Here is a 15,985-nt window from a genome sequence, read left to right on the forward strand (position 1 = left end):
TGCCTATAGCCAGATGCACAGTACTCTCAGCTGTGGTCCATACAATCACGATCAATTTATTTGTAACAGATTTATTGGCGTTTGGATTGAATAGGGTCAACAGACATACTTGGAGGGGAAAGCTCCAGGTACTGACTACTCACTGCTATCCTCTATGTTATATGAGATTTTTTTAGTCTCAACTGAGAAAAGGCCATTTCAGGGACTGCTTCATAATCTTAAAAAAAAAAAAAAATCCAGTACTTACATGTATCTTTATTCTAAGTAAATAGTTTCAAGCATTTTAATACTAAAGAGTTTTGCCTGATCAAGGAATTAGATATCTGCACAATTTGAGCTCTTTTTCCCCTTACGCTATAAAATTAACTTTCTTATCATGAAGGAAAATTATTTCTAAAGAGTCTTATGAAACTGGTAAAACCGAAAGTGTACTCAACTCAGTAATTTGAGGATCTGCATTAACTGAATGCTTTTAAAATGTGCTTTAATCCTCACAACACTTAAAAGGTGCTACAGTGATTAAGAATGCAGGCCTAGAGTCAAACCAAAGGGGCTCTGCCACCAATTAAGGTATTTGCAATCTTTGGCTCTTTGTGCTTCAATTTCCTCATTTGAACAATGAGGATAATAATAATGTCCAACTCACTGGGTTGTTTTTTGGATGAAGTGAGAATACAATTGCTTAGAAAACATAAATATCAACTACTATTATTATCCCTAATCTACAATTTAAAAACTTTCAGTTTGAAAAATGTTTACCTCAACTGTGTTCCATTTTATACCATCACTCTATTTTAGGCTAGTATCTTGGACTATTACTACTTCATCATTTACATGAAAGATATGAATCAAAAGAGTTAATTTATATAGTGAGAGGAGTTTCTTACTTAAGATCCCACATTTTAATATAGGCTTTTGGTGGCATATTTTTTTAAAAAAAGATTATAAAATAATAAACACAAAATGTAAAATATTAAAACTATATGAGTGTAAAAAAGTAGAAGTCCCTCATTCCCATTCCCCTATGCATGTTCTCAACTACTGTAATAGGCAATGTGAGCCTCAATTTCCTTATGTGAAAAATGGAGATAATGATACCACTTAAAGTTTTTAAGATTAGAAATATTATGGATACGAAACACCTAGCACAGTGCCCAGGACATAGGTACTCAACAAATGGTATATACCATTACAAGAAAGTCTGTGTTCCACTTCCTCTTCTCTTCAACAGATGAATAATAACAATAATACTTTTGGTCTAACCTTAGAGCATTACTGTCAAATGTGAAAATACTTCGTAAGTGGTAGTAAACATGTGAAGTATACTATTATTAGATGCTCCTTCTCCTTTAAGAAGCTGCTGCAATGGAAACATGATGACAGATTTCAGATTTTCATATTCATTTTGTTCCTAAAGCAGCACTTTACCAATAGCATGTGTAGATAGATGACAGCTAAACAAAACATTCCTTTTTTGATAAAACACAAATGCTTCATGGAAAACTCTTTCTAGGAAGGCTTCAATCACTTTTCCATATTTTTAGAGCAAGATTGCTATTCTAATTTTCAAAAGACAAACAATTCCACATATGTTTGATCAATCTTAAAAGTACTGTGACATGGGTCGGAGCAACAGACTATCAAATAACCAAAGCACCGATTAAAAAAAAAAAAAAGCAAAATATTAGTAAATACACAAAACAGTATGAATTTTTGATACACGCTAAAGCAAAAGGCCACAATGCTTTTTTCCTTCAATTTCCATCTCAGCCACTTTTAACTATGAACTGCAGTTAGTTTCAAGCCACAATTAGCTCATGTTGACGTCTAAAGCACGTGGAGACATTGATCAAATAATTATTGTGAAAGAAGGAAGAGATGGTGGAAAGGTAACTTTTTAGGAAACGAGGAATCAAAAGAGAAGCAAAAAGGTCAGCAGCTCTATAATGGAAAAAAATCAAAGCTTTATTAACGGCAGATAAATTTAGTGATGAGTGCAAAACATGTATCTCTACAAAGATGAAGAGCAAAAGCTCTGGGTTCACAGATTTGCACTGTGGAGACCAAGTATTTAAACGTTCACTAGTATTTCAACCCCCCCAATAACAGTACCATTCAAATCACTTAAGTATATGTAACTGTGATATTTTAAAGGATGGAAAAAAAAATGATGTAGAAAAAAAGTAGTGGACACTCTTGAAGGTATTTTGAAAGTTAAGCTAACATTTTTCTTAATTGCAATTGTGAGTATAAATACTCCACTTCCAAATTTAACAATCACATTTTAAAATAAAAATCTATCAATTGTGAATGTCAACAAACTATCAAATTATTACTATTTCCCCCGTATCAACTTCAGTTGGTACTAAGAATAAAGTCTCAGGGGCCATATCTTGTCTCATTAAAACTGTTGGGGACGTTTGCTTATATAGAACATTTACCATGTATAATCATTTATCATATAATGTCTCTTATTTAAGTATTGAGCAAATGGAGTGGCAAGCCAAATCCAATAGAATAAAAATGTTGGCAGCGGTGATATAAAGTCAAATTTTAAAATAGTGGATTTTGATTAAAATGATTTTTCTTTAAACAGATTTATTTGATAGTGGTTTTGTATCTGTTAACACAAAGAAAGAATAGTATTATGAAGTACATTCTCAGATTTGGTGCCCTAATTTTATCTCTGTATTACTTTACTACTTTAAACAAATTCATAAAACCTATACAATTGATGTTAAAATTAAGACTTGAAATCACACAACACATTAATCTTGGAAAAACGATCAAGAAAACAGCTATTAAATGTTAGGAGTAAGAATCACTAGGGATAATGGGAAATATTTTCAGCTGATTTTAGAAAAAGAAATAATACCATAAGTGCTTTTTATTTAGTGACATAAGCGACTGCTTTACAACCACCACCTGTGTTCTAGCTTTTTTTAAACAAACTATAAACAAACAAAAAAAACTAAAAGTAATTCAGATAAAACAACAAACAAAAAAAAACTACTTCTTCCACTTCATGTGAAAAACATTAGCAATGTAAAAGCCGTTTTATAAGAGGAAAGTAAAAATATTTTCCTAAAGCTAGTGGACTGTAATTCTTTTACACTGAAAGTAGAGAGAAATAGAAGACAACATTTATATCAAATATTAAACCTCCTAGAGCAAGCTCACTGCTTCCTTATTCAAAAGTAAGAAAGGGAAGCACAGGGAACATACAAAGGATGCACAAATAAATAATCTAAAATAAAATGCACTGTCTCCAGAAAAAATTACCACACAAAGCTCCAATGACAACAAAATACAATTCAAAGCCACATTTGAAACTATGAATAAATATGCAAAATATGTACTACCTTCAAGGAAACAGCATGTTTTCTACTGACTACTTTTAAGTTGGCAGTTATAAGCCTAAATGGAAAACAAATGGGCAAAATGCAATTTTCAAAGGAAACTGAAGATGTGTAACAAGCACCATTAAAGTTGAATATTTAAAACACGAGGAGTCCATGTGCAATATAATTTTGCTCTCAATTTTGATAATTCAAACCAACTTATTTTTAGAGTAAGGACAAACATAGAAAGAAAACTTTGAATAATAAGCATATGAGAATGTAAAAAATTCAACTCAAAGAATACTTAATAAGCAATACATGTTAGGTCCAACAGCTCCAGTCAATAATGAGTGTTAAAAAGTAGAATGTTCTCTCAATAAATAACGTTAGCATAAAACAGCAGTTCTCACAGATAAGGCAATGTTCTGAAAGGTGAACATTATACTGATTCAGTATAGGCTAAATCTAAATCTCCTATTTTACAGAAAAAGAAAACTTCCTAGAGATGTCTGCAATCAAATTCACTTTGCTCCTGATGACATTAAAAAAAATTGTGCTCAAAAATTTGCACAAATTAATGCCATTTTCCTTTGCCACAATAAATTCATCTTACCAACTGTAGTTTTCAACTTTGAAAATATTTAACATGTAGCAATGTTCATAAGAATAACACAGCCATGTTTTAAAATGCCTTATTAAATTTTAATGGTGGTGATAAGCTGCTCTGTCTTACTTTGATAAGTCATACTTTCCATTATGAAACAGAACAGCATCCTTTGGTTGATACAATTCTTAGGGTCAATATATTTTTGGTTTCTTCACTTTCTGTTTTCATTTAGCAAAGCTAGAAGAGTGAAACCTTCCATACTTTAATAAAATGAATATCATAAACAGTAGCTAGGCAAATTCTGTTACAAATGGCAGCTATGCAGTAGTCTCCAGCCGCTACACAGGAGATATCCGTTTCATATTATTTTAATAATCCATCTTTTTTTTTTAAAAAGCAAATACTTTAGCTTCAATGCTCATGTTGAAAAAGGTTCGGATTTTTTGTTTTAATGCATTCTTTCAAAAGTAATACAATGAATATACAGTGTTAATTCCCACGAATATAACTATATATAACTACACTTTCTCATAAAGAAGCTCAATTAAGTTGATAAGCTTTCAGTTTGCATCAGTTTGAGATGAAACATGATTTTCCTGATTGCATGAGGTAATAATTTTCACCCTCACTTGTTCAATCTGCACTTGCTACAGAGGTACAATACGCGGTGTACTACAGATATATACTTGTAAAATTTTTATACATGCCGGTTTGTACCTATTGAAGTTTACCACAAGAGTGCAGTCACTTGGATTTTTCAGAATTACTCTGCCATTAATCAGGATATGCTTCTCTTATACAAAATGCAATAATGTTTCAACATACTATAAATGTCAATAATGAAATATTTAACTTCAAGTAGAAGCACACTAAATCAAAAAACTGTATCTTTCCTATAATTAAAAAAAAAAATTGAACTAAAGAAGAATCTATTGTAGGGGGAGAGGTGGCTACTGTAAAATTTTATACTTGAGTAAATAATCCTCCAAAGGTAGGCTGCTACATCCTACAAAAGAGAAAAAGGGTTTTCTCTAATAAATAATTACCTTCTAAAACATAATTGAAGTCTCCCTAAAAATGGTTCGAAGACAAAAGTTGAAAATGGTGAAATAAAAGCCACTAGGCAAATCATAATGATTAACAAGAAAGGTTTTAGAGAGAGAGAGAGAGATCTAGGTTCAAAGGCCTGATCGTACCACTTATAGAAACCTATGACCTTTGGTAAGTTTCTTAATCCTTTTTAGCCTCAATTTCTTCACCTGTAAAACTGATTCTTGTGCTAAATAAGAGATAGTAAAAGAGGTATTACCAGCACTGAGCCTGATACTTAGGGCCCAATAAGGTAACTATAATGATTATTGACAAACTTCGGTGGGGGGGTGTTTATTAGCGACCTTGCAAAAACTGCTATGTTCCTTGCTTTAAAACCCACTCTTTGCTTGTTTGATAGTGTAATTACTGGTAGTTTTCTGCTGTTCACTTTCAATGCAAAGGACTCCAGAGAATTAAGAAGAAAAATAATCGAGGGGGTGGGGATTTAGAAACCTAATTTTACGGTTGGCAAGAACGTGTGCGCTGCAGAATTTGTTAGCGGGCCGTCATATTACCTTTTAATTATCCTAATGATTCCCAGCCGGGCTGATGGGGGGTTAAAAGGATATCTCCCGGTGTATGCTTTTAAAACAAAATTACTTTGGGCAAAAGAAAAGTCTAGCACCCAGGACAATACTAAAGAGGATGAGTTATTAATTACTTATTGAATGACTCACTAAAGCTGTATATTTCAGGCAGAAACTGTCCAAGATATGCGACTTACTGCACAAAATTTTCATCTTCCATTGTGAACTGGATGGAATCCGTTTCCTCACCAAGCTCTCAATATTTAAAACTTTTATTTTCGCTTAGTTTTAAAAAACCGAATGAGAGAGGAATGATTAACCCTAAATTAATGAAAAAGGAGTGACCTTTAAAAGCTGTCAAGTAAACTGCCTACAGTTACACAGTTTGTAAGCTACAGAGGAGCTGGGATTCGAACTCGTAGCTCTCGGGCTCCGAAATCCAAGCTTTTCTCGCTACACTCAAGCTTGCGCTTCCACTTGGCTTCCCTAAACCGTCCGGTAGAGAGAACATTTATTATGAAGCTTTTTTTTTTTTTTTTTCTTTTCTTTTTTTTGTCTCCTTCTCTGTTGCCAACCCTTCCATTTCACACTACCTCCTATGCTGGGCTACAAATTCCGTGCAACAACAGTCGAGGTACACTAAGGCTAGGAGCCGGAGTATAGGCCCGAAGAACAGAAATTGGTTTTACTTCCTACGCGGAACGGAGGTCTGGCGCCAGCACCAAAAGCGACAAACAGGCAGGGGTCCAGGGAGGCTGCAGACCGCGCCCAGGTCTCAAGTTTTAGTCAAGGCCCACGTTCCGGCCAGGCGAGGGGAGCAGAGAAGGTTATCCTTTCTTGACACCCTCGCCGCGGCGGGAGCACAGAAGAGAAGGTTGGAGTCGCAGTAATAGTGCCCACAATAAATGCAAACCCCCCTCTTCAGCCCGTTAAACGCACTTACTTGAGCGAAGTAATTTCCAAGACACAAGGCCGGCACCGGCAACGGGAAGGGCCCCTCGGTCCTCCTGCCCCAGACGCTGGCGGTGACGACAGCCGAGCCGCGCCGCCGAGAGTGAAGGCCCGGCGCACGGAGCGCGCGCTCCCGACAGGGGCTGGGCGGCTCCGCGGCGCCACCTTTAAGCGTCACTGACGGGGCTCTGCTTCTGAACACCCGGGTTTGAACATGTCGCGGCCGAAGGGAGTAGCTGGGCGGGATCCCCGAGCGGGGTTCCGAGCTGAGAGGAGAGACCTCGGTGCCTCCGTACCCCAGGGGCTATTAAAGGCGGCGAGGAAGAGCGGGCAGTTAAACCTGTCGGGCCGCAACCTCAGTGAAGGTAAGATCCAGAGGTACGACCCGATTGTGCGACCTGGCAGAAAGCATTTGCCCCACGTAGCCTCCCTTTCCTCTGGCCTGGGTTTGGCCGCCTTTGGCCCAGGCTCCTAGCCAGGATCCCGGTGCTCGAATTCAGGCACTCACAACATTTCCACTGGTTCGGTCAGCTCGTTCGGTTCCTCCTTTCGCTCCAGGAATGTCTGGTGCAGGGAATGTGCTGGGAATACGGTCAAAATTTAAACGGGGCGCTTTCTGGGAGTCCTACATTCTATGGAATAAACAACATAATGTTTGACTAAATTAGCTATCAAGTGATGGGCACATGCTTTGTTTCTTTGGCCCTCTGTTCCTCCTCTTAATTTAATCACTTAGGGCAGTTATCAGCGCTAAAATTCTGTATTTTATCTGCTCCTTTGTGAACTTAGAGTGAATGCTACTGTTCTCTATCAAGACCCTTTTCTGTGTGCAACTGGACAGAATCCTAAATACAAGGAATAATGAACATAATCCTAAATTGAAGATCAAGATGGATGCCATACAGAGTGAATTTGGGGCCATCCTGAAAATCTAGTAAAGATAAAAAGCACATATCTGGACACCATGAATGAATAATAGCCAGATGCTCTTCTGATTTTCTGTTGTATACGGGAGGGAGTGGGAAGTGGAGAGAGAGAGATTATGGCATTCCTCCTGTTTTCCTCTACTTATATTTAGGTTTAAGGCTACTTGGGATTAAAAGCTTCCATTTCTTTGTAATGACTGCTTTTTTTATTGTGCCATGTATAGAGTTGACCATGCAAACAAATACTTGCTGAATGAATGAAAGGGTATATGACAAAATCTCTGCTCTACCTAGAAAAGCTTTTAATCAATGGGGACATTAGTATTCTAACACTACAGATGTGCATATACACTTGCTTTTTCCAAAGCCTGGAACTTTCTACGTGATACCTGACTAGGGTTCACTCTGCTTCCTGTAGGACTCTGCTCAGATAGGCCCTTCCTAACTACCCTATCTAAATACCATTGCTAACATGTATTCTCTGTTTTTTTAATAGCATTTATTACTATCAGAATTTATATTATGTATTTATTTGTTTATTGTCTTCTCTTCTCCGCTAGAGTATTAGTTGTAGGTGGTCAAGAAGCTTTGTTTTATTAATTGTTGTGTTCCTAGCACTCAAAATAGTGCTTAGTACATAGTAGATTCTTATTAAACATTTGTGGAAGGAATAAGTAAATGAATGAGTACTCCCAAATACTAAGTGTGTGCTGGAATGTACTTATTGATTGGATCCAGATGGTTTAGTCTATTAAAGTTTCAGGGAGCAAATGAATTTTGACTCCTAGCTTCATGATGACATGGATCAGGGCTGTTTAGGTCATTATTGTATAAACAGAGCCTAACATAATATCTGGCACATACTAGGTACTCAGCAAATTATGTTGAAGGTACAATATTTCATAGGAGACAAAAGATATAAATGGGAGAGGCACATGGTATCTATAGCTTATATATAAAAAAGGAATTCTTGTTATCATAATATAGAAAGTGTTTCTTTATCTAGTTGTAGCCTTCAACTTCATCTCTTGTCTCTCAGCCTTTGATATCCAAACTGCTGTAATTCTGAACTATTTGTAGTCCAGTATGGGGCCATGCTTCTTATCTCCATATCTTTGCTCAGGTAACTTTGAGACGCTTAATCTCCCTGTGTTTTATTTTCTCATTTATAATGTGATAGTAGGAATAGGACCTACTAAGGTTTAAAGGAGATAATACACATAAAAGGCCTGGTACATAAAAAGTACATGGTAAAAAATGGCCATTGCTATTATTATTGCAATAGCCTCCTAAGTGGTTTCCTGAATTTCTTGTCTTAAATCTCACCCTCTAAATCAGTGTCATTACCAAGAATTATCTTTCCAAAGCAAAGATCTTACTATGTCATTCACATTTAATGACTCCCAGTAGCCCACAAGATTCAGCATAAAGTTCTTAGTACAACAAACAAAAAAAGTCTTTTGAAATCTTGCCCCTAAGCGTCTACAATAAAGCCTCTGTCTCTTTTCGGAATCCTATACTTTAACAACAACAACAGTAGCAAATCGTTTTTCCCCCAACAACCGTACTTTAAGGTTTTTTTAGAACAGTTTTAGGATTCCAGAAAGTTGAACAGACAGTACAGAGAGTTCTCATATACCCTCTCTCCCCAGCTCATAGTTTCCCCTATTATTAACATCTTGCATTATGTGGTACATTTGTCACAATTGATCAGCCAATATTGATATATCATTATTAATTAAAGTCCATTATTTACATTACTGTTCACTCTTAGTCTTATACAGTTCTATAAGTTTTGACAAATGCATGATGTCATGTATCTACCATTGCAGTATCATATAGAATATTTTCACTGCCCTAAAAATCACCTGAGCCCTATCTATTTATTCCTTACCCTGCTTCTCCAGAAGCCCTGGCAGCCACTCATCTTTTTTTTTTTTAAATAAATTTATTTATTTATTTATTTTTGGCTGTGTTGGGTCTTTGATGCTGCGCGCGGTCTTTCTCTAGTTGTGGAGAGCGGGGGCTACTCTTCGTTGTGGTGTGAGGGCTTCTGATTACGGTGGCTTCTCTTGTTGTGGAGCACAGGCTCTAGGTGCGCGGGCTTCAGTAGTTGTGGCTTGCAGGCTCTAGAGCTGAGGCTCAGTTGTGGCACATGGGCTTAGTTGCTCTGCGGCATGTGGGATCTTCCTGGGCCAGGGCTCGAACCCGTGTCCCCTCCGTTGGCAGGCGGATTCTTAACCACTGCGCCACCAGGGAAGTCCCAGCCACTCATCTTTTTACTCTTTCTATGGTTTTGCCTTTTCCAACATGTCATATAATTGGAATCACACAGTATGTAGCTTTTTCAGACTGCCCTTTTTCACTAAGTAATGTGTATTTAAGGTTCCTCCATGTCTTTCCATGGCTTGATAGCTCATTTCATTTAACACTGAATGATATTCTATGGTACGGATGTACCATTTTGTTTATCCATTCACCTTTCGAAGGCCATTTTGGTTGCTTCCAGTTTTTGGCAACTATGAATGAAGCTGCTGTTTGTGTTCAGGTTTTTGTGTGGACATAAGTTTTCAATTCATTTGGGTAAAAACCTAGGAGGGCCTTTGTTTTGCTTTTTGGAACTTTCTGGAATTTTTTTTTCCCTGAATATTTTTGATCTGCAGTTGGTTGAATATGCAGATGCGGAACCCAAGGATACAGAGGGCAGACTGTATACTCCAGGTCTTTCTTTCCTCCTATATATTTATGTGATTATATAAATGTATTTGTAAAGTGCAGTCAGGTCCAGTGTTTCTAAATTGGAAAAATAGAACCTAACCTTTAATTTTGGTGTATATAACAAAAAGCAGTTAAAATTCTGTTGATTCTTTTTTTTAAGAGCAAATGTGGATTTTTATTTTGAAAGAAATCATAATACATTTTTTAAAAATTTAAAGCTAACAAAAAATTTAAAGCTAACAAATACCAAAAACGTTCCAATTTTCAGAAAGATAACAATATATATTTTTTTACTAACTACCTAACAGCTATATACAGTGCATGATTTCTATAATGCTTTCTTTACTACATTTTTGACATCAAATTCTTTAGTCACTTCTTCATATGACAGTGGTTTTGCAGTATCATTTTCTGTTGTAAGAATGGAAGGGTAATTCAGCCCTTCCTGTAGCATGGTTGCTATAATCTTTTTTTCTTTAATCACAGCATTTAATCTGTTTACATTTAATATAATTATTGATACATTTGAGTTTAAATCTATATTATTTTATTTTCATTCTTTCCATTTTGTTACTTTTTTCTTGTTTTATTTTGGTTTAATTTTTTTTTAAATTTTTATTGGAGTATAGTTGATTTACAATGCTGTGTTAGTTTCAGGTGTACAGCAAAGTGAATCTCTTATACATATACATATATCCACTCTTTTTTAGATTCTTTTCCCATATAGGCTATTACAGAGTACTGAGTGGAGTTCCCTGTGCTATACAGTAGGTCCTTATTATTTAGTTATCTATTTTATATATAGTAGTGTGTATATGTCAATCCCAATCTTCCAATTTATCCCTCCCCCCAAAAATTCTATTGATTCTTGTTATTAAATGGTGGCCTCCTGGAATGGATTCTTCTTAATGCGGTCACTTCTAAGAGCTGTGAGGCATTTTATTAACTACATGGGGTTGTTAACTGGTACCCGTACAGTGCAGATAAATATTTACCGGTAACTGAAATCTGTCGACTCTTGAGGGTTTTTAGATACACTTTCTTTTCTAGTTCCTTTGCGAAAGAACTAGGTCCTAGTTCTTTTGTAAAAATACTATTTATTATTTTCCTCTTTATATAACCAATATGTCTACTATAGAAAAAGTAGAATCTATATAAAGCATAAAAAATGAAAATAACCGTCTACGGTTATCATTGTTGATATTTTGGAGGTTTTTCTTTTATAGTTTGTGTGTGTGTGTGTGTGTGTGTGTGTGTGTGTGTGAATATGTATATTTAACTTACTTTCTGTTTTTTATTTTTAACAAATTTGGAATTGTACTGAGTTCTGCTTTTTTGACTTCTATTTGTACATTTTTCAGGGGCACTTGAAAAATAGTCATTAAAATAATCAGATAATAGACTATCTTGTGAATATTGTGATTAATTTAAACATCCAAATATTGTTGGCAGTTTTAGAGTCATCATTCTGAGTGTCAGTTCTATAAGTTACTTAGAAAGGTATACCCAAACAAAATAACTAATAGTAACCAACTTCAAAGAAGAATATTAGAAATATTCTGGAAATTCTAAGTGACAGCTCTTTTTATGAGTAGCAGTGTGGGAATATATTATCTTTTGTTCAGTATAGATATTGCAGCTTTTTTTCATTGGACCAGATAAAATGAAAGTAGAATTGAAAAGGAGGTATTGATTGTTGCCTTGTGCTTGCATGACCTTGGCAGAACAGTAGTGTAGGAATGTTTTCGAATGACTCATCAAAAACTTAATGAAAGTAAGAGGGGCCAGTGTTTGGAACAAAAGAATGCTGTAAATTCTAAAGGAAACCACACTATTGAACTGACAGGAACATTGGTAAGTGGATAATTTATTAAATAAGCCAATTAAATTAGTTTGGAAACCATACTATTTGAAAGAGAAATATGGGTGTAAGGCTATCATTCCTTATCTTGAAGAGAGCAGTTTGGTTAGTTTCTGTTTGTGGAATTAAGTAAATAGGTCTAGGGCTTCTAGGCCTCAAGATGTCATGTTGTCTGTTTTAGGGTAATGAAAATTTGCCATATTCAGTTTGTACAGTTTTTTGTGACATAATAAAAAGTGTAACAAACCATATGTTTACTAAGATTTTAAATAACCATCCTTAAATCTGTATTAACCATGTTCTGCTTTACTATTTAGTTTAACTCTGTATTTTGACTCCTGATTGTCTTAATGGAATTTACTGTTATATTCTAAAAAGCTAATGAGAATTAACCACAGTATCCAGATTTTATAACAAATCATTCCAGAAAGAAACTGTGCTTCCAGGTGAGTAGATCATCAAAACAAGCTAATTCTTAAACAGTTCTTAGAAATGAAAACACGAGGCAAGTGACTTAATCCATATGTAATGGCAAAATCTGAGGTGAACATTTAATTTTTAGTATACTGAAATCCAGGGAAGTCTACTTGTTTAGATTATAAAACAAGGACCTTGATAGTTAATTGAAAATCCCATTCCTATTTCTTGATCTGTTGATATATTTCTAAATGTTAGTATTTTAACCTGTTGGGATGTGTATCCCAAGTTATCGCCAATGCCAAAGTTTATTTAATAAATTAGTGCAAATTTAAACTTACCCTTATATTAATATCATGTTCACTCACTTGCATTTTAATATGTTTTCTTGAGTAGAAGAGAAAAAATACAGGCTGGGAAGAATGGAATTATAGTTTCAGTGAGGCTTGTCTTCACTATAAAACTGAATGTACCCTCAAGTTAATGTAATAATTTCAAGCGTGTTTTTCTCTTAAAGTGATTAGTAAACATGTTTCCTTTTTATATGTTTAACATTGTTTCGCTTTTTTCTTACAGTATCCTGGACTTCAGGAAAGAAGTGTTCTCTTCATGCATTCTAAAATAACAATGGTTCATGTGTTCTAAACCACAAAGATATATTCCTTTGAATCAACCTAAAGCTGCAACTGAGTTAATGCCTTCCATATAACTTTTTAATTTTACTTTGGGGTGTGTGTTTTTGTGTGTGTGTGTGTGTGTTAAACTTTAAAGATAGCCTCAAAGTGACACTATAATATTATGGTTTATCAATTTGGAATTCTTTGTTTAATGTAATGAGGCCATTGGTGGCCATTCATAAACTACTGTGGAGAAAATTGGAATGTTTATCAATGAGCTTTCCCGGATCCTTTACAGAGTGACTTGATCTATTGGTTTATTCTTTTAAAGTGCTCATAATTGGGTAGACAGTCTTGTAAATGGCATTTGTAAGATAAACTATTACCAAAATATTACCCTGCACCTGGCAAAAGCCTTTTTGTACTGCTATTATTGGATTCTAGCATTTAAGTGACAGTAGGGCCCTCTCATTTAATCAACGAGGAAACTGGGGACCAGAGATACTAGGTTACTGGCCAGTTTGATTAGTTATACAGTTTAAACCAGAGCCTTAGGTCCCTGACTCTTTGGTCAGTGGTATGTCCGTGATGCTATACTGTGTATCATAGTTGAATATATTTACAATCTTTTAGAAGATGGTAATCAACCTAGACTAGATATAAACTTTAATAGGTATGATTTTCTGCCTTAAGTAAACAGTTATTATTGTATACTGTGCATGATCATTATATTTATGAAACTGTACAAAGGAGTCAAAAAAATTTTTTTAATCTCATGATTTATTGCTCCTATAGTTTACTGGCTGCACATTCTTTTATTCATCCATGTAAACACCATTTTAGACGTGTTTTTTATTTCTTCTCTGTTTCTTCACCTACCCACTTGTAAGTATCTTCCTCAAATTAGACAGTTCTCTGCTGTCAACCCATTTGTGACTCCCTATTTCTGTAATTAGCTGTTGTCAATGGAAGAAAGAATGAATTGCCCAAAAAAACATGTAAAGAAATCTTTTTTCAGTGTTTAAGGATCACGCCATCCATTGTGGAAGTCTCTAGTCACATATGGCTATTTAAATTTTAGTTAACCAAAATTAAATAAAATTAAAAATCAAGTTCTTTAGTCACTTTAGCCACATTATAAGTGCTCATTGGCCATATGCAGCTAGTGGCTACCATATGGAATAGGGCAGACACAGGATATTTCCATCATTGCAGAAAGGTCTTTTGGGTAGTGCTGCTTAAGGGTATTATCTACCCTGTGAGAAACATATATATATATATATATATATATATATATATATATATATATATACACACACACACATACACATATACACACTTCAATTTTTTTATTCATTCACGTATATACATATGTGTACATCTGCATTCATAAGATTGTCTTGATATATTACATCATCTATATTTAAAAAATTGTCACTCTTTGTCTTTAGTTATCTTTATTGGGGTATAATTTACAAACAGTATGTACATTCATTTTAAGTGTACAGTTTAATGAGTTTTGACAAATATATACAGTTGTGTAACCTCTACCAAAATCAAGATAAAGAACATTTCCAGTACTTGAAAAGTTCCCCTTGCTGTCAGTCTACCCCCACTGCTAGCTCCCCGGAACCAGTGGTCTGCTTTTTGTCAATATAGATTAGCCTCTTCTAGAATTTAATTCAAATAGAATTATACATTTGCAATTTTTCTTTTGCTTAGAATGTTTTTTGAGGTTCATCCATATTGTTTACATAAGTAGTTCCTTTTTATTGTTGAACAGTAATAGTCCATTGTATGTATGTATTTCAGTTTGTTTATCCATTTACCTGTTGAGCTGTGTTTAGCTTTTGGCTATTATGAATGAAACTGCTTATGATTTTTCAAGTACAGTCTGTGTAGACATATGTTATCATTTCTGTTGAGTTAAGTACCTGAGAGTGGAATCGCTGGACATATAATAATAAGTGCATATTTTACTTTATAAGAATTCACCAAAATGTTTGTCCCTAGTAACATGAGAGATTCAGTTGCCACACATCATTACCAACACTTTGTATTGTCATTATTTTTAACATTAGCCATTCTTGTGGTTGTGTTACAGTATCTCCTTATGGTTTTATTTACATTTCCTTGATGATTAATGATGTTGAGCATCTTTTCAACTGCTCATTAGTTTTTGTATATCTTTTGCCAAGTGTTCAGATTTTTTTGTCTATTATTAATTGGGCTGTTTGTCTTACTGAGTTATAAGACTTTTTATATTCTGGGGATGCAAGTCCTCAGATATATTATATATCTATATTGGTATCTATCTAATATATTCTCCCAGTCTGAGGCTTGCCTAATTTTCTGAACAATTTCTTTAGAAAAACATAAGAGTTTTTAATTTTGATGAAGTCCAATTTATCAATTTTTTTCTTTTATGATTGTACTTTTTCTATACTGAGAAATTTTATCCATCCCAAGGCTGTGAAGATTTTCTCCTCTGCTTTCTTATAGAATTTTTATAGTTTTATCTTTTACATTTCAGTCTGTGATCTACTTGGCATTAATTTTAGAGTGTGTCACAAGGTAAAGGTTGAGGTTCATTTTTTATCTATACGAACATTTGTTGAAAAGACTATTCCTTTCTTATTAAATTATTTTGGCAACTTTGTTGAATATTAATTGACATTATTTTATTGCCTAGAATTTTTTCTGAACTCATTTTTTTTTCTCCTGTTGGTCTGTATGTCTGTCCTTGTGCTAATACCACACTGTCTTGATAAGCTTTATGGTAAAAATTAAAATCAAGTACTGTTAAATCCTATCACTTTCTTCTGTTTCAAAATTGTTTAATCTATTTTAGTTCTCTTGCATTTCAGTATACATTTTAGAATTAGCTTGTTAGTTTCTACAGAAAGGCCTTCTGGGGTTTTGATTAGG

General features: G+C 34.7%; 2 protein-coding genes across 8 annotated transcripts in view; one reads left to right on the forward strand and one right to left on the reverse strand.

Annotated features, from left to right (window-relative positions):
- SRSF11 (serine and arginine rich splicing factor 11) overlaps positions 1 to 6,639 on the reverse strand; it is a 45,955-nt gene extending 39,316 nt beyond the window's left edge. Inside the window, exon 1 of one of the 2 annotated variants that reach the window (XM_082420549.1) lies at positions 6,511 to 6,639. The gene's annotated coding sequence lies outside the window, so the exon portion shown is untranslated. The remainder of the gene's footprint in view (positions 1 to 6,510) is intronic. The other variant, XM_082420550.1, reaches the window with a different exon arrangement.
- Positions 6,635 to 15,985, forward strand: part of LRRC40 (leucine rich repeat containing 40) — a 52,253-nt gene continuing 42,902 nt past the window's right edge. The window contains exons 1-2 of one of the 6 annotated variants that reach the window (XM_082420351.1): positions 7,309 to 12,016; positions 12,341 to 13,130. In XM_082420351.1, the coding sequence (XP_082276477.1) occupies position 13,130 (1 nt within the window). In that variant the 5' untranslated portion in view covers positions 7,309 to 12,016; positions 12,341 to 13,129. Of the gene's footprint in view, positions 6,884 to 7,308; positions 12,017 to 12,043; positions 13,131 to 15,985 lie in introns of those variants that run through there. The other 5 variants (XM_082420353.1, XM_082420352.1, XM_082420349.1 and 2 more) reach the window with 5 other exon arrangements.

Source organism: Balaenoptera physalus, assembly GCF_965194825.1.
Source record: "Balaenoptera physalus genome assembly, chromosome: 1".
Classification (NCBI taxonomy): Eukaryota; Metazoa; Chordata; class Mammalia; order Artiodactyla; family Balaenopteridae; genus Balaenoptera; species Balaenoptera physalus.